The 18799-nt window shown below is 36.2% G+C and overlaps 1 protein-coding gene across 1 annotated transcript in view; it reads left to right on the top strand.

Moving 5' to 3' along the window:
• LOC117394455 (adenylate cyclase type 1-like) overlaps window positions 1-17469 on the top strand; it is a 114733-nt gene extending 97264 nt beyond the window's left edge. Inside the window, exons 16-20 of the mRNA XM_033992770.3 lie at window positions 768-914; window positions 1461-1559; window positions 3098-3212; window positions 6325-6449; window positions 16098-17469. Of these exons, the coding sequence (XP_033848661.3) occupies window positions 768-914; window positions 1461-1559; window positions 3098-3212; window positions 6325-6449; window positions 16098-16436 (825 nt within the window). The 3' untranslated portion in view covers window positions 16437-17469. The remainder of the gene's footprint in view (window positions 1-767; window positions 915-1460; window positions 1560-3097; window positions 3213-6324; window positions 6450-16097) is intronic.
• Window positions 17470-18799: the final 1330 nt, after the last annotated feature.

The raw sequence follows: 18799 nt of genomic DNA, 5'->3' as shown, positions 1-18799 counted from the left end.
TAATAACAAAATAGTCATAGCGACCGCTTGAAAATGCTAAAATCAATGCTACATACCGATTTCTTGATTAATGCTGGAGTTATCATTTACAACCTTTTGAAACTCCTGCCCTATAGTATTTTTTTTTATATGGATTACTATCTGGCAAATTCCTTTGTTATAATTACATTTCTTTTTTTTCCTTAACAATACCTATTCTTAGTCCACCTACAGTGCCCCCTGGAGGCAGTCCAGAGACATCACTCGCATTATACACCTGTTTCAGGAAAGCAAGGCGGCAGAGCATGTGTTTAGTGAAGTTCTTACTGGGACTCTGCTAAAAGACCAGCAAATTAAAGCATTAGTGGCTCTTTTAGCTGACAGCTTTGCTGTAGTTTTGTAACTTCAAGTGGAGAAAATATCAGAAGAAAAACACACACAAACCTTTACAATAACTTTAATCATAAAATCGGAAACCAACACATTTTTAGTCTAGTGCATTTTCAATGTCTGATTCACAGTGAAGATGGTACTGTAGCTAGCTGAAATCCAAATCTCTGTATGTTCCTGGATAAAGAAGTCAAGGGTGACTAAAAGGAGTACACAGAGTTAGTTGCCTTGTTGTAAGGCAAATCAGACTTTGAAAAACATTTGTGAACTAGTCAGCAACTTAATCTCTTTACCCGATAGTGAAGGGAAGTGTTCCATTGCCAACTGCAGCACAACTCATGGCCGCCACATGGGGAAAATATCAAAAAAATGTTAACTTGATTTATCCATGGTTGCAGGATCTTTACTACCAATCGTATTCCCAAGTGGGTGTGATGTTTGCTTCCATTCCCAATTTCAATGATTTCTACATTGAGCTGGACGGCAATAACATGGGTGTGGAATGCTTACGCCTGTTAAATGAAATCATTGCTGATTTTGATGAGGTAAGTATTTTTTATTCATGCACTGTATAATGTATTATCTTGATTGGAATGAGTCTGTATTAAAGTTTTATAAATAAAGGAAAATGTTGTTTTCATAACCTTCTTTTATTTCGGAAAACCGAAGTGTAAGTGGCTGTTACAAAGGAGAATATTATTGTTGAAAATGACAAATTGTTCAAACTGGAAACTAGTTCAGAAATGAAGGTTTAAAAAATTTGAAAGAAGCAGCTAATAGACAGATCTGTTTTGACACAAAAGACAATAAACGCATCAAACTGAGTTTTGGAACAGCTTTTCCAACATACCACACATCAATTAAACCAGAAGCCTACCTTTCTTATGTTCATGCTCATTCAAACACCTCCACAGAGTGGGTTTGCGGCCAAATGTTTAATCAACTTATCAAATAATTACCATTAATTACACATTTTGTTGTGGGGTTTTGTCTTAGAATACTGAAGTATGTCATTTGACACGTGTACCACCATCTATAAAGTAATTTTACATTGTATACGTTTCAGATGTATATCCCATTTTATTTTTTAGCTGATGGACAAAGAATGTTACACGGATATCGAAAAGATTAAAACTATTGGCAGCACCTACATGGCAGCAGTGGGGTTAGTGCCTACAACTGGATCCAAGGTAAGAGAGCAACGGTCCCTATTCATTCATGTTTTAACAGCAGAGGTTAGGAAGCAGGCTTTAGTAAATGATCAAAAGTAGCCACTGATTAATAACAGACCAGGGTAACATGAAATAAAGCCAATCTGTTTTTAACATGTAACAGGTAATTAGCATTGTCAAAAAAAGTAATCTCTGCACTTTAAAAAAGGCTATTCCTAGTGTGTAAATAATTTATCAGTAAACAAGGTTAAGATGCAAATGCACATAGCTGTTATCTTCACTGAATTCATTATCTGTAAATTCTTGCCATAGGACTCATCTGGCTGCTGCAGACAGTGCTTATACAGTAACAAAAGCCAAATTTTGATTTCAGTATATGGGAACTATTAAATAGATACAACTAGTGCATAACTATTTTACAATAGTTTTAAAATAGAGTCATTTGTGTACCAGTTACAATTACACATCTCTTTAGTGTATTTCCATCTGTATAAAACTGTAAAACACCAACAAGGGTCCTATTTTAATTGCTTAAAAGACAGAGGTATTCACATACGCTACTGTTCAGGTCAATTCACTAGATGCCAATGTGTCCATAAAAACCCTGCAATACAGAACGTGCTGACCTTTCTTTATTCAATAATAAAAACGATCCTACTCCCACACATATGGTGGCTCATTGAGGCATGCAAACAGAAAAATCTGATAAATCAATTTGAAATTTTGAGATCCCGAGATCATTATTTTCTGATCTCGACAAATTATTATTATTTTTTTTTTTTATAAATTTAGTCGTTGCCAATTATTTTTTTTATTATTTTCTCCCCAATTTGGAAATGGACAATTTTTTTTAGGCTCAGCTCACCGCTACCGCCCCTGCACTGACTCAGGAGGGCGAAGGTGAACACATGCTGTCCTCCGAAGTGTGTGCCGTCAGCCGACTGCTTTTTTTTCACACTGCGGACTCACCATGTAGCCACCCAAGAGCTACAGCGTCGGAGGACAACGCAGCTCTTGGGCAGCTTACAGGCAAGCCCGCTTACAGGCAAGCCCGCAGGCGCCCAGCCAGACTACAGGGGTCGCTGGTGCGCGGTGAGCCGAGGACACCCTGGCTGACCCAACCCTCCCTCCCTCCCCCCGGGCAGCGCTCGGCCAATTGAGCGCCGCCCCCTGGAAGCTCCCATCCATGGTCGGCAAAGGAATAGTCTGGACTCGAACTCGCGACGTCCAGACTATAGAGCACATCCTGCACTCCACGTGGAGCACCTTTACTGGATGCACCACTCGGGAGGCCAAGATCTTGACAAATTCTTAACTTTATTTATTTTTTATTTGTCCATGTCCAAAATGAGCCACCGTTGCTGCTCCATGCATTTAGATATTACTGTACTGTAATGTGGCACTCTGGCAAGGGCGGGCTTGCTTACATATAGTACCATTGTGGTACAGTCTGGGGAGTGGGGGTTCATTTTGTTATATTGACTTGTTTTTCAGCACTTTAATGAAAAAGGTCAACTATTTCTAACATCGGCATTTTTTGTTGTTGTTTTTTTCAGGCCAAAAAGTCAATCTACACTCATCTAAGCACAGTGGCAGATTTTGCTATAGAGATGTTTAATGTACTAGATGAAATCAACTACCAGTCATATAATGACTTTGTCTTAAGAGTTGGTAAGCATCTATTTTTAAAATTTTACGAACAAAGTCTATAAAAAAATAACAATAGCAACATTGGCTATGTTTCCAATTGAGCTGTTAATTTGCTAAAAATGAAACTTTTAAACAGCAGATCATTGAAGAATTGAATGTGGCTACTGGAAAGCAGACAATTAACAGGCTTATCAGTTTAAGCGATACCAGGTTCCTAGTTGGAGAAGTTTGTAGGATCCTTAAAAACAGTCACTGAATAAGCATAAACAGTGAATAACATAATAAAGCATGCACAGTGATTAAATATTCAGTACAAAAAAGTGCATATTAATATAACCTACTATTTATACTATAACCCACCAGCTACCCTGTCTCCCACTGTTAATAAGCCTTGTTAAAATAGGATAACTACAACTAAAAGGCTAAGTTAAAATAGGTTAAAAACTAATGAACACACAATATACAGGCGCATACGTAAAACAAACAGAAAGATAGAATGAACCCTTTGTACATTAAAATACTAAAACCAAATATATTAAACATTAAACATGGTGTGTGTACAGCTATGGCCAAAAGTCAAATGAAACCTGCTGAGTAATGTTACATTAACATATTGAATTACACACCGCTTTGTAGTTTTCCATACACTTAATGAAAAACTGACAAATTTTTAAAAAATTGACATTTCGATATCTAACATGAAATACTGTACAACTGCTCTGACTTCCGGTAGATTTTTCTGATATCCTTTTGTAGTTTCTTTGATTACACCATGGCCATAGTTATACCTCTCCTTTCTTGTTATGATCTTAGCTTTAAACTGTGCATGCTAATGCATTTTTTTTTCATGAATTGAAACAAGAGAAAATAATCATATTACAGCAGGATGCTGAAAAGGGACCACCACTTGTTTGTAACAAGTCTGATTCATTCATTTGCCATAGTATAAGGACATGCTACGTATCATTTAATACATATTAGGTTGGATTTGGTATGGGGCCCTACCATGTTAATGTATGTGTTGGTGTGGGGAAAATTGGTTTGGCAGGGAGGGGGTTACATTTCTCCCTGTCAAAACACGTGGGAATATGGCTGGAACCGATAATTGAATAAATGCCACAGGTGTATAAAATAGATGTTCAGGGTTGGTAATTTAGAATTAGAGCATTAATGTTGTGATAGTGGTGGAGGTCTGTGTTGCGTGTTCCGTGCTGTGCTGTCCCGTCTTGTTTACTTTTGTGAGTTTTTGCTGGAAATGGGTTTTAATGGAAACAGCCTAGCGAACAATGTGCTGGCGTATTTATTTATTTCTTGCGAATAACCATAGATGCGCATAAACTTTAGTTTTCTTTGACATTTAAATGGAAACATAGCCATTATCTCTGGACTGACAATTTCAGTGTTCATTGATCATGTGTTAATACAGATGCAACAGAATAAATGAAAACAGGCTTTTACTTTCTGCAAGCTAATCACTTCCTGAGATATCGGTCATTATATGGCCTGTGATATAAGTGATTAGTTACCACGAGGCATTTGTTTAAATGTTTAGCACGGTAAAAAAAAAAACAAGAAAACCAGATGATCTTCAACAAAGGGGTCAATGGTAAAGCCCTGGTTATGACTCCTTTCAAAAGAATTTTTCAAAAGGAAACTTTTTTAAAAACAGATATAAATTCTCATAATGGAAATCAAGTTTCCTTTTGTTATAGTGTAACAAATATTGTAACAGCCTTAAGGGCTATTCACACTATAGCATTTATTCGCTGTGTTTTGTATGGTAAAAAAATCAAACCTATGGAATTGAATACTACTGGGCGCAAAACGCCGTAATCACCAGCCTGTCCTGCTAAATCTGGATATAATCTGAAGGCAATAAGGATCAGGTGCAAGCTGCCATGCAGTTATTGCTCCAAAAGAGCAAGAAAGAGAAGAACGTGGATTCAACCTGAGGCTACACCCGGACATTTAACCAAAACCTGTAGTCAAAACAGTGTATTTATTTTAACATACCAACAGTACTTACTTTCCGATTTCCTCATATTTTCCCATAATTTCTGTTTGTATTCTTTATCGAGATATTTCTTGTGCTGCTCATCATAAAGAACAAGATATTCTGCACTGCTGTAATTGGACGTTCCCACATCTTGCCTGTGATATTTGACGCGCAAGTCTGAATACAAAAATAGCAGCGAAATGTTGGGCGTAAAAACACAGAGAATAAGCGCTATAGTGTGAATAGCCCTTTAAGGGGATTGTATTTTTATTATTATTTTTTTTGATTTACATCCTATATTTATCATTTGTGTAGCTTATTAGCATCCTCCCCTACTCACACATGTGTCTATATTATGGAATCATTATGGATAAATTTAAATGACTTGCCTAAAGCGATTCATACTTTATGTTACCTAATTGTCCTTGTCATAATTCATTCCCCAGACTGGATACATTATTCAGAACATTATTATAAATCTGGGGAAAACCCAGACTTCTTGTTTACGTGCCAATTTAGATCAGGAGCATGGCACTTAAGAGTATCAGCCTGAACCATCTGCTGATATTACTGTGAAGGGGTTCCAGATAATGCTCTTCCTTGGCCAGCATTAGAGCAGCAGCTTAAATGCTTTTGATGGTTGTTAAAGTTAATTAGACATTATTTTTGTAGGTCACCTGATGTGCTCCACAACATTTAATGTGGCCAATATAATTTCAGAGGTTTCCATTCATATGCTATTCAACATTGAAGGTCATCATGATGTCTCTGCTAGACGTACTGCTAGTGCTACTAGTCTATATCAAGTGTCAAGTGGCATTAACTACTGCCCCTATTTACCACATGGGAAGTCAACTTATATAGGGGCAAACCCAAGACCAAGACTGCTTAGTCTGCTGCGTTAAATTAAGTTAATGTATACCTCTTTAGAGGTGTGCTGAGTGGAAAGATTTAATACAGAGCTAGTCCTAACACAGGACAGTAGCTCCATCTCTACTACAGCATGATCTTGGTTAACTGGTCTTTTTTACTTCGAGTTGGACTTCCTGTGCATTTTGTTCCACTTTCAAAGTATAATGACTGGAGAGCCTTTTCTAGATTAGGATTTTAACTCACTGTAAAATCTATCACTCGTAGGTATCAATGTTGGACCTGTAGTGGCAGGAGTCATTGGGGCCAGGAGACCACAATATGACATCTGGGGAAACACTGTTAATGTAGCTAGCAGAATGGACAGCACTGGAGTTCAAGGAAAAATACAAGTAAGTAAACTTTATGCTGTAATCAGAGTTAATACTTATATTTTATAAAAAGGATATTTGTTTTGTGATAAAGTACTATTTTATTTGGTGAAACAGTTAATTGATATGGTAAAATCTTCAGAAGCAACGTTGGGATTTTTTTTAAACATTAAAACCAGGACAGATTAATTCATTATGGTGATGTAGGTATTGTTTATCAATGATTTACCTAACTACTGTAATGGTAAAAACAAAGGTACATTAAAACTCTGCATTATCCGCAATAATTGGGACGAGCCCTGTGCGGCTGTGAAAACATGCGGTTGATTAGTAACCTCCCAAAACATGATCTGTTCATTCATATATAACCCCCAAAATGAAATTCAATATTGGTAAATTAAATGCAGATAGACCCGCTTTATATCATGATCGCTGTGCAGGGATAATTCATTATAAAAAACAGGTTTGACTTTTGCCCCTGACAGCTCATAACGAGTACGAGAAGAAAAGAGCAGTGAATGAAAAAGAGCAGTGAATGAAAAAGAGCAGTGAATGAAAAAGAGCAGTGTTTTAATAAGATATAACGTTCATTGACAGAAAATCATAAGAAAACTGGTCGTTTGCATGTAAACAAATGCATGGAAACACTGACCTATTTTGTTTTGGGTTAACTAAAAAATAGTTGTGAAGCACATTAGGTAAGTGTGCTAGTAATGTCTTTCTCATACTAATCATGTAGATTAACACACTACAGTATAAGCTAAACTGAAATAATTTACAATCTATATTAACCATGCTTTAAATGAAACTTATCAACGAATGAATATATTACAAACATACTTACTTTAATATAGCCTAGTTGGATGGGATGTTTGTTTTGAAGATGTTTTAGCAAAGCACTTTGGCAGAGTTTGCAAATTCTGTTTTCTCCTGCTTGGATGCCATGTTTTAAAACAACAACAACAACAACAACAACAACAACAACAACAACAACAACAACAAATAATCAATCCCGTGGCATGAAGCATATTTGTGATTTATTTTTTTAAATTATTACCTGAAAAAGATCTTTCACGCCGGGTACCTGGTTCTGGATTCTCTACTCGTGCTGACCTCCAGTTATATATATATATATATATACACAGTACTGTGCAAAAGTTTTAGGCAGGTGTGAAAAAATGCTGTAAAGTAAGAATGCTTTCAAAAATAGACATGTTAATAGTTTATATTTATCAATTAACAAAATGCGTGAACAGAAGAAAACATCAAATCCGTATTTGGTGTGACCACCCTTTGCCTTCAAAACAGCATCAATTCTTCTAGGTACACTTGCACACAGTTTTTGAAGGAACTCGGCAGGTAGGTTGGCCCAAACATCTTGGAGAACTAACCACAGTTCTTCTGTGGATTTAGGCAGCCTCAGTTGCTTCTCTCTCTTCATGTAATCCCAGACAGACTCGATGATGTTGAGATCAGGGCTCTGTGGGGGCCATACCATCACTTCCAGGACTCCTTGTTCTTCTTTACGCTGAAGATAGTTCTTAATGACTTTTGCTGTATATTTGGGGTCGTTGTCATGCTGCAGAATAAATCTGTGGCCAATCAGATGCCTCCCTGATGGTACTGCATGATGGATAAGTATCTGCCTGTACTTCTCAGCATTGAGGAGACCATTAATTCTGACCAAATCCCCAACTCCATTTGCAGAAATTCAGCCCCAAACTTGCAAGGAACCTCCACCATGCTTCACTGTTGCCTGCAGACACTCATTCGTGTACCGCTTTCCAGCCCTTCGGCGAACAAACTGCCTTCTGCTACAGCCAAATATTTCAAATTTTGACTCATCAGTCCAGAGCACCTGCTGCCATTTTTCTGCACCCCAGTTCCTGTGTTTTCGTGCATAGCTGAGTCGCTTGGCCTTGTTTCCACGTCGGAGGTATGGCTTTTTGGCCGCAAGTCTTCCATGAAGGCAACTTCTGACCAGACTTCTCCGGACAGTAGATGGGTGTACCAGGGTCAGACTGTTGTCTGCCAATTCTGAGCTGATGGCACTGCTGGACATCTTCCGATTGCGAAGGGAACTAAGCATGATGTGTCTTTCATCTGCTGCAGTAAGTTTCCTTGGCCGACCACTGCGTCTATGGTCCTCAACGTTGCCTGTTTCTTTGTGCTTCTTCAAAAGAGCTTGGACAGCACATCTGGAAACCCCTGTCTGCCTTGAAATTTCTGCCTGGGAGAGACCTTGCTGATGCAGTATAACTACCTTGTGTCTTGTTGCTGTGCTCAGTCTTGCCATGGTGTATGACTTTTGACAGTAAACTGTCTTCAGCAACCTCACCTTGTTAGCTGAGTTTGGCTGTTCCTCACCCAGTTTTATTCCTCCTACACAGCTGTTTCTGTTTCAGTTAATGATTGTGTTTCAACCTACATATTGAATTGATGATCATTAGCACCTGTTTGGTATAATTGTTTAATCATACACCTGACTATATGCCTAAAAAATCCCTGACTTTGTGCAAGTGTACCTAGAAGAATTGATGCTGTTTTGAAGGCAAAGGGTGGTCACACCAAATATGGATTTGATTTAGATTTTTCTTCTGTTCACTCACTTTGCATTTAGTTAATTGATAAACATAATCTAAATGGTTACATTGCATATATTTATAATATATTGAAAATATGTGTTCTTTCCATATGGGAAAGACATTTAGTAAACAAAGTGGGACTAATGCAGGATTTCCCAATCCTGGTCCTCGGGGACCCCTGTGTCTGTTGGTTTTCATTCCAACTGAGTTCTCAATTACTAAATCAAACCCTTAATTGAACTAATAATGTGCTTAATTATACCTTTTTAATTGTTCTCAGCTCCTAAAAAGTTGCCAATTTCAAGCTACTTATAAAAGGTCTAATTAAGCTAATGAATAGTTAAATTAAGGGTTCAATTAAGTAACTGAGAACTCAGTTGGAATGAAAACCAGCAGACACAGGGATCCCCAGGACCAGGATTGGGAAAATAAACGTCCCAGACCTAGTCATGTATTCCGAGCACTTGGGAAAACAAAGATTAAAATCCAGACTAAATGTCTGCACTATGTATTCTATTCCAGATCTGGTCAAAAATGGAGTCATACTGCCCTCTGGTGGATGGTGGCGATGGTTCAGTCTGTAATTAAAATACACTTGCTTCGCTGGAGATTTAAGTTAATTGTTATAAAATTAATATTCTTGTGAATGCGTAAATTTACAAACATTGAAAATGTAGTATATTAAAAGCCTTACCTAAATCACTGAAAATTAACTAATTTATCATCCAGGAAATGAGTTATAATTTAATTAATTCATTAAAATGATAAATATTGGACGTTTATGATTTAATTTGGTACTGCATTGTGTGAAATCACATCAGGAAAATAGAAATGTGCTTATCAAGTAAAAATTCATAGCTTGGGAAAAGTTATTTCACAAAAGAGTATTTTTATTGAATGCGTTTTAAAAAAAGATGTATGATGCATTGTTTGAATGAAGATGGGAAGGTACTTTGTAATGAAGTCATGATGTAATCGTGCTTGCATTAAAAAGAGCCAATCATTTAACTAAATATGAGAAATCTGCTAATGAGAACTCTTCTGTGATTGAATAATTTTATTATGTCCTATCCACTTTCCAAGTTCATTTAAACGCTTGCAGCATGGGAAAACAGACTCTCAAAGAAAAGCCTTTGAAAATGAAAACATCTTAAGGCCACCATACATGAAGTGATTTTGTCACCTGCAAAAAATTGTGTCTCATCTGTGAGAAATGGCAGGTCATCAGAGACTAGAGCTCCTCTCTATTCGCTCAGAATCAACCAATAAGCATGGCTGTTGATGTCACATGGTAAAAGTCATTCAAACAACTTCAAGAAATGGTGTCTGTAGTTACGTGGCAACGGGAGTATGTTGAGAAATTGATTAATCTCTATGATAAATATCCATGTTTATATCCATATTTATATCATACAAAAAGTGTATCATGATAAAAATGAAAGGAGTATGGCAATTGAAGAGATTGCCGCTGAGATGAACATGTCAGGTGAGGTTTTGATATTTAGATGTGAAAAGCCCAGGCCGGACAGACCTACCCTGAAGTATAAGTTCTCATGCTGGAATTTGCAGAGTATGAAATTAGCAATATCCACGGTCCTATTATACACACATATAGTACTTACATATTCAAAATGCATTACTGTATGCTTTCAATTATATAGATACGAATAAATATACTGTAATATGTATTTATAATTATTTTTGGTCAGTGGTAGAAGTCCAAACACAAGCAGAAAGCTGAAACCTTGTCACAGTGGGAGTGAGACAAAATACCTCACTTCCAGGCAGAAAATGATTTTAAAGAATCTTGAATTCTTAAAGCCATTTCTTGTGCACCGTCATAATGAAACCAGTTTGGAAGCAAGTAAAATGTTTTTTAATGAGAATATTTTTCTAGTATTTAATGTTTTTTCATATCAGAGAGAAATATTAATAGCAAAATCTACATAAGCCAATTGCGCGTCCAAATGGATCTTCTCCGCGTTTTCTTCTTTTATCTGTGCAAAACAATGCACAGACAACAGCGATCGCCTCCTCGCTTGAGTCCACCATGATTCTCCCGAATGATGTCTACGATTCTGCAATGAAAATAGGCGCAGTCCGCGACAAGATATCTCGTATAGTGTGTGTAGCTTGCAATCCCCCGATCTACAGTGAGAAATCGTAGCTTAATCGGTACGTGTGCGTGGCTCTGTGTCTCCCCATTGAAAACATCGCGTAGTGTAAACCTGGCTTTAGGTGAACGATGGGAATCGGATCAGAGTCCCCATTGAATCGGTTCTTTTGATTCAACCTATGAACAAGCTGCGTGGCGCACAGGAATCGAGTTACCAGCCTATCGAGTGGCTGATTTGTTCGTTGTAACAAGGAAACCGGATTCTCTCTCAACTCGTTGAGTGTTATGAAACTGAAGACCGTATGTGCCATGTTGGATCCAAATTCCACTTACTTAGTGCATGATAAGTTCCACAAATACCACTCGCTCGAGCCTCTCTTTGTTGTTGTAAAAAACAATGAGTGATTCCAAATGTACATCGGTACGTGTGCGTGGCTCTGTGTCTCCCCATTGAAAACATCGCGTAGTGTAAACCTGGCTTTAGGTGAACGATGGGAATCGGATCAGAGTCCCCATTGAATCGGTTCTTTTGATTCAACCTATGAACAAGCTGCGTGGCGCACAGGAATCGAGTTACCAGCCTATCGAGTGGCTGATTTGTTCGTTGTAACAAGGAAACCGGATTCTCTCTCAACTCGTTGAGTGTTATGAAACTGAAGACCGTATGTGCCATGTTGGATCCAAATTCCACTTACTTAGTGCATGATAAGTTCCACAAATACCACTCGCTCGAGCCTCTCTTTGTTGTTGTAAAAAACAATGAGTGATTCCAAATGTATAGAAAAAAAACATGTAAGAAATGCAATGAACTATTCTTTAAAAAAAAAAAAAAAAAAAAAAGATTAAATTTGATTGATACTGATGGCTAAACAATGCTAATGGTTCAAACTGTTATGTTATCTCCAGGATTATATATATATATATATATATATATATATATATATATATATATATATATATATATATATATATATATATATATATATTAGCTCAAAGAGCCAGCTGCCCAACGTTTTGATATGTTGTACATATCTTTCTCAAGGGAGCCTGTGTTTGAATCAAAACATTGGAGGTATTTATAGGTTTTTGATGGCATGACAACTACTTGTTATTGTTTACATTCAAATAAGTTTATTATGCGCCTGTCTTTATCTTTATATATATATATATATATATATATATATATATATATATATATATATATATATATATATATATATATATATAGTTAAACTATATTTAATTTAATGTTTATAATGTGTCAGAACGTAGGTCAAGTCAGTGCTGTTTTTTTCAGCTTTGACAGCTCTTAATGTCATTTAAGATTTCATAAATATATAATTGAGTTGTTTGTTGATCAGCTGGAATGAACTGCTGCTCTGTTGATTAAAGAAAGATTGAACAATAACCCTTGTCATCAACTGTTATCATTGCATTGGTGCTGTATGTATTATACTAGCATCAAAATGTTTGATTATTTTACAATTCATACAGCTTGAATAAATAATTGTTAGATAGTATTTGAACTAGTCACAATTGTAGTATTTAACGTTTGGGATACTTGATGTATAAATGGGTCTTACATTTTCTAAAAAGTCTTAAAAAGGTCTTAAACTTGCTCAGCTGAGAGCTGCAGGAACCATGTGTAGTCTATATATATATATATATATATATATATATATATATACACACACACACACACACAACATATTGTGTGTGTGTGTGTGTGTGTGTAAAACCTGCACCCCCATTTAGGATTAACTGTTTTTCAAAGCAAGAACTGCACAAGCAAATAACACCTCCAGTCCTGCTATTCTCTCACTGGACGATAATAAAGTGAAAAAGATCTCACGATAAATCACTGACGAGATATCGGGGCGATTTTTGTGGCCGGTGTGTATGGTGGCCTTTAAGGCTGTCTCTTGAAAGGAAAAGCTAACAGAAACATCTGAATGTGTAAGCAATCAGACTGAATCGAACCAAGACAACAATACTCTCAATAATTCAACTCCACGGAACGAAAATAAACACAGCGGCTGGAGACAACAAGAAAATGACTTCTTGAAGAAAATATCTTAATTCAAATGATGAATAAACAAAGTAAGCATTACACTTTATCTTAATTATCTGTTTAAAAACTGTTGCTGTAACGAGACTTTTACAAAGTAGTAATATTACTTTTGATTGAAACAGAACTGAACTGAAATGTCCAAAGAGATATTAAATAAATTAATCATCTCTTTTAATGACGAAAAATACTTTTCCCAAATTAAACTGGTTTTCTGGAAATCTGATTAAGATAAACGTGTTTAACATTGCTTACTAAAGGAAACGTTGTTGCTACTAAATCTAAAAGTATGCTGAAATACACAAAGAAGTAAACAAAGAATACTGAAGTTACTTAAACCAAATGCTTTTTAAATCTGCTCGAGTTGGCACTGCATTACTAGAAACAATCATCATTGTAACGCACAGGAAGAGGAAGCTATTGTGTGTGTGTGTGGCTTTGTTGCATTGTGGGACATGGAGTCATGAAGAAAAAGCCATCTTGTTTTTCTTCAAATCCCTTAAATAAATACCGTGGAGAGGACTACAACTTCACATCTCAAGTTTCTAAACTGAAACGATTTTAACCACGTGGAGAAAGCCATATAATTCTTCATTGTTAAACTGTTCCAACTTTCTACACACATAAGGACTGGTAATTAAAAAACTTATGAATTTCCATGGTGCATAAATCAATTTTATGATTATAATTCTGTGTAAAGTAAGTATGATGTAATGATATTAACCTATGTTGAATTATTTCATGATAAAATATATGAATGCATTACTAAATGTAAAAATATATTTAGAATCGTAATTACAACTGAATATATGGTTAAGTTTTCTTAAACATGCCTAGTATAATATTTTATTGTATATTGGAAACAAATTAATACAATCTACTTCTTATTTTTGTAACTTTTGAAATATAATATTGTTACTTTCAACAAGATTTATCCGTTTTGTTTTTGCAGGTTAAACAGTACTGATTTATGATAACATTGAATTGAATCAAAGTTGAATATTGTCTAAACATTAAATCATATGCTGAATGAATCATATTTATAGCCAAAATTCTATTACTGTAACATACATATTCATATTGTAGCATTCATGCTTGCGTATGTTCAGTGGATCAGACAGCCACAGGATTTAAACCAAAAGCTCTTTTTTTGGCACTTCCACACCATTTTAACAAAGACAGAACTCTACAACAGACAGTTAATAAACCAAAACAGACAAAGGACTGAACAGAGGGAAGGGCACTCTCAGGGCTGATATGGGCAGAGAAGGTGACTGACCTACTGTACACACAAATACGCAGACAGGCACAAAAGGGTAACAGGGGTAAGGAACAAGACACACACAGCTATTTACAACGAGCATCATCCAGTGGGTTCCACTATAACCGGACAATGGCCGGGAAATGACCAAAATGTGTTCCCCAGCATGCACTGCTTTGCGGCTACGCAAATTAGCCCTTGCAATCGTGTCCCGTAATAGTCCAACAGGTGGCAGCAGCTAAACCCTGGTTCCCAGCTCGCTACAATATGTTCAGTGTAACTTTTGATTACACTTACATAGTGCTGGGATGAACACGGGATTTTCATGTTCAGATATTTACTCAATTTAAATATTCATTCAGATATTTGTTCATTTTTCAAAAAATAATAAAAGCCATTATATTGCTCTGAACACACGCAGAGACAACGTAGCAGCAGGGGCAGGGGGCGTGGCCGTGGCCCATGTGTGCGCCTTTATTTTATACCAAGATATTACAATATGTAACACGTTAAAATAGAAAAATATCCCAGGATTAAAGAATAAGTTGTGTAGGACTTACTTTACCCCAGAAAATTAACATGAGGTTTACTTGTGTCTTTTTGTAGCTGAACAAGCAAACAAAAACTGAAATGTAACTTTAAACACTTCAAATAAAACAAACGTGGAAATGGCGTTGTAAAGTGAAGGGGAAAAAAAATAACCATTTTGGTTCTCATTTACTACACTTCACATAACAGAAAGTCACAATAAAAAGAAATATAATATATACCATCTAGGCAGCAGTGTGGAGTAGTGGTTAGGGCTCCGGACTCTTGACCGGAGGGTCATGAGTTCCAGATGGAGGACGCTGCTGTACCCTTGAGCAAGGTACTTTACCTAGATTGCTCCAGTAAAAACCCCACTGTATAAATGGGTAATTGTATGTAAAAATAAATAAATACAAAATAAATAATAATAATAGTGTAAAAAATAATGTAATTGTATGTGAAAATAATGTGGTATCTTATAACAATTGTAAGTCGCCCTGGATAAGGGCGTCTGCTAAGAAATAAATAATAATAATATATAAAAATCACAATACAACATTTTCTGGAAGTTGTGTAATGTTTAAGCGAGGCATTTCAAAATGACGTTCTTGCCTTTTTTCTGTTCCATGAGATTCTGGCTCGTTCTAAAGCAGCACAATGTATTTTTGTCCCAGATGGATTTCCATAGAGATCATTATGCATGCGCACACATAATCTGGTTTGTTTACTTTTTGCTGTCTAAAACTTTTAAATAGAGGCTCAAGAACTGCTGTGTTGATCCTGCGATTGTTTTTAATATATTAATCTCACATATCACAGAGCTATTTTTCATTTGTCATTTTTTTGTTTTAACCGTCTCACAAATTCTGGTTAGAAGTTAAATAAGTCCAAGGTATTTTGTCATTTGCAGCGAATATGAACATGTAAAAAAAAAAAAAAGAGGAGACAGTTATCTATTCAGTGAGGTGTCTAAGTTGGATACAAGGGATGATAAAAGCTGCACCCCAAGTTGTTATGTTTCAAGCTGCCCCAATACTTTTGACATGGCAGTCTATGTAGCCTACATTTAAAAAAATAACCATGAGTGGCTTATCTTTCCTTTATATTCCAGATAACTGAAGATGTGTTTCAAATACTCAAGAAGTGCGACTATGAGTTTGTGTGTCGGGGGAAGGTCAGCGTGAAAGGAAAAGGAGAAATGCTGACATATTTCCTGGAAGGAAAATCCAATGGTCCTAACCAACAGACCCGGTCAGTGAGTCTTGAAAGGAAAAAGTACCCTTATGGGAGAGCCAACATTCAAACAAAGTTGGGCACTAACTGTCCTTCAGTATCGTCCGTAGCAAGCTTTACAGTGAAAGCTGGCCTTGGAACCATTCAGGCCTCTACTGCACTCACAAACCAGACTGTGCATTGCCTTCCATCTGTGCCAGCTGCTAAGGAAGCATGAAAATATGCCATTTTGGTCAAGAACAGGTTTTGCTTACAAGAGAGGAACATTCAGCAGACTATAAAATAAATCTATGAAAAGGCCAACTCAATACAAATTTTCAATTCAGTTATGCCTGAATTCTCACCAGAAGGTCTTGGGTAACAGCACAACCAAGGATCACTGCAATCCTACCAAAGAGAACTTTGGGTTCCACTAAAAAGAACTTTTGAAAAGGTTACAAGGGCTAACACTTTGTTAGGATAGGTCCTAATTTGAGGTTTGAAAGTGCTTATAGAAATTTCAGATACTTTGTACACTCTTAATGTGCTTTTTCTTCTGTTACCCAAACTGGATGGACCCACGTTTCATGTGAACAATAAACCCTTCCAGTAAAGCATCAGAGAATAAAATATTCAAATATACCTAAATTAGTTTAATGGTATATAACAACAAAAGTCAATCTTACTTAAAGAGTAAGTAGTAGAGTTCCAAAAAATATAGTTACACGTCCCCACGTGTTGCTACAACTGTTTAAATAATGTACCTGTAATTTTTATTTTCATTGTTAACATTCTGACAACTTTTTACACTTATAACTTTAAAAGCTCTTTTCAAAATGACCGCTCTTTTCTTTTATTGCTCTACCTGCAGTGATTTAGAGGACAAATCTGAAATCCCAGTGCACTAGAGCGGACATTTTGAAAAAGACATTAAAGTGCTAAAAGTTGTCAAGATGTACTTTATTTAAACAGTGGCAGCAAGACATGGGGATGTGTAACGCTTTATTTTTCAGAACCCCGCTGCTTATTCTTTAAGAGTGCAAAACATCTTCCTTTTATGTTAATAGATGATTAGCCCGCATGCTTCCAGCTGGACAAACCAAATTCAAAATGTTCTATTAAGTGGAAGAGAATGGGACTGGCTTAATCAACACACTTTTATATTTTTATGAACTTCACATGATTCACTTTGTGTAATACCCCAAGCCAGGAAAAATCAAATGAGTATAAAATGTTCACTGCAGTTCATTGAGTTCTAATATGTATTTTGATCTGGGTGGGTGGGTGGGTGGGTGGGGGGGGGGGGGGGGGGGGGGTGGTAAGTAATATAACTACCGTTAATGGAATCATGAATTACATTTCTTTATACCAAGATGGAGTGGTCAATATAACTCTACAGCTAAACATGTAGTAAGCAATCTTTACAGCCTCAATAATTAGTTTGGTCTCCAAGAATTAAGAACAAAGAAATGTTGGGTCCATCTTACTTCCCGTTGCGATTGCAAACATGTAGTAGTTTCTCCTCAATGATCAGTTAATCCACAATTCCACTCAATACATCATGTTCCTCTTTTGGAGGATATGTGCAATAGCCTGCTTCCATCAGCCACTAAGAGCAGATTGAAAGAGGTTAAAATATACCTCATACATTACCATTGGTAGCAGAGCAATATCAAAATGGTTTAAATTGTACAAGTTAGTATAGACTGAGAGAAATTGCTACGGCCCAATCAATCTGTTTAGGAAACAAAAACACTAGTTGTCTCTATTTAATATGCTGGTTGATGAAAACTATTCATGCTCAATAGATATATGAGCAATTCTTAACACGGTGTTGTATGACCTTTGCTGTAAACATCCAGTAGTAACTCAATTTAATGTTGAGGATAGATACATAGAAAGAAAACAACAAAGATGAAGTAAACCCATAAAGAAATACAATTTCACATTTGGACAATGGACAAAACATATAAAAATACATGCTTAATACTCAAGATAAGAATGTAACTGATTTCCACTTTTTCACTGAAGGCCATGTTAGGTGTGAAAAAGAAAAGGTCACCTTTAAGGTTCTAGGTCCATGCCAGAACAATATTCTGAAGTATAATATGAAAATAAAAGCAGTGTCAAAATCTACATAATTAATGTTACAGCAGTGGTCACCCAGTGTACTGCTAAGTTGGCATATTTAAGATGTCACTGTAAATATGGATTATACTTAAAGATCTCAAAAGGCTCTCTCCTAATATAGTATTGCAATGGTGATGTTTTCAAGAAATGTTTTAAAATGTTGCATTTATAAAAGTTCTTTGTATTTATGTGCCCAAACGTTAAAAGGCAATCATAGATTCCTGAAAGCACTCCATAATTCATACAGTGTGAAATACGATACTAATAAATTGCCTGATGTTTCCACTCTTGCAGTACGCACTCAGGAACTAGTAAGTTCTAATCTTCCAAATGAAATGTCTTAATAGAATAGAATGGTGTTATAGAGGAACATCTTCAAATGTGTTAATCCCTTCAAAAAAGAAACATTTTATATTAATGTATTGACGTTTGATCATACTTTATAAGGAAATACATCAAGAGAATAATTGT

The sequence above is a fragment of the Acipenser ruthenus genome, chromosome 3 (genome assembly GCF_902713425.1).
Source record: "Acipenser ruthenus chromosome 3, fAciRut3.2 maternal haplotype, whole genome shotgun sequence".
Lineage (NCBI taxonomy): Eukaryota > Metazoa > Chordata > Actinopteri > Acipenseriformes > Acipenseridae > Acipenser > Acipenser ruthenus.
This window is presented reverse-complemented; position numbering and strand designations above follow the sequence as displayed.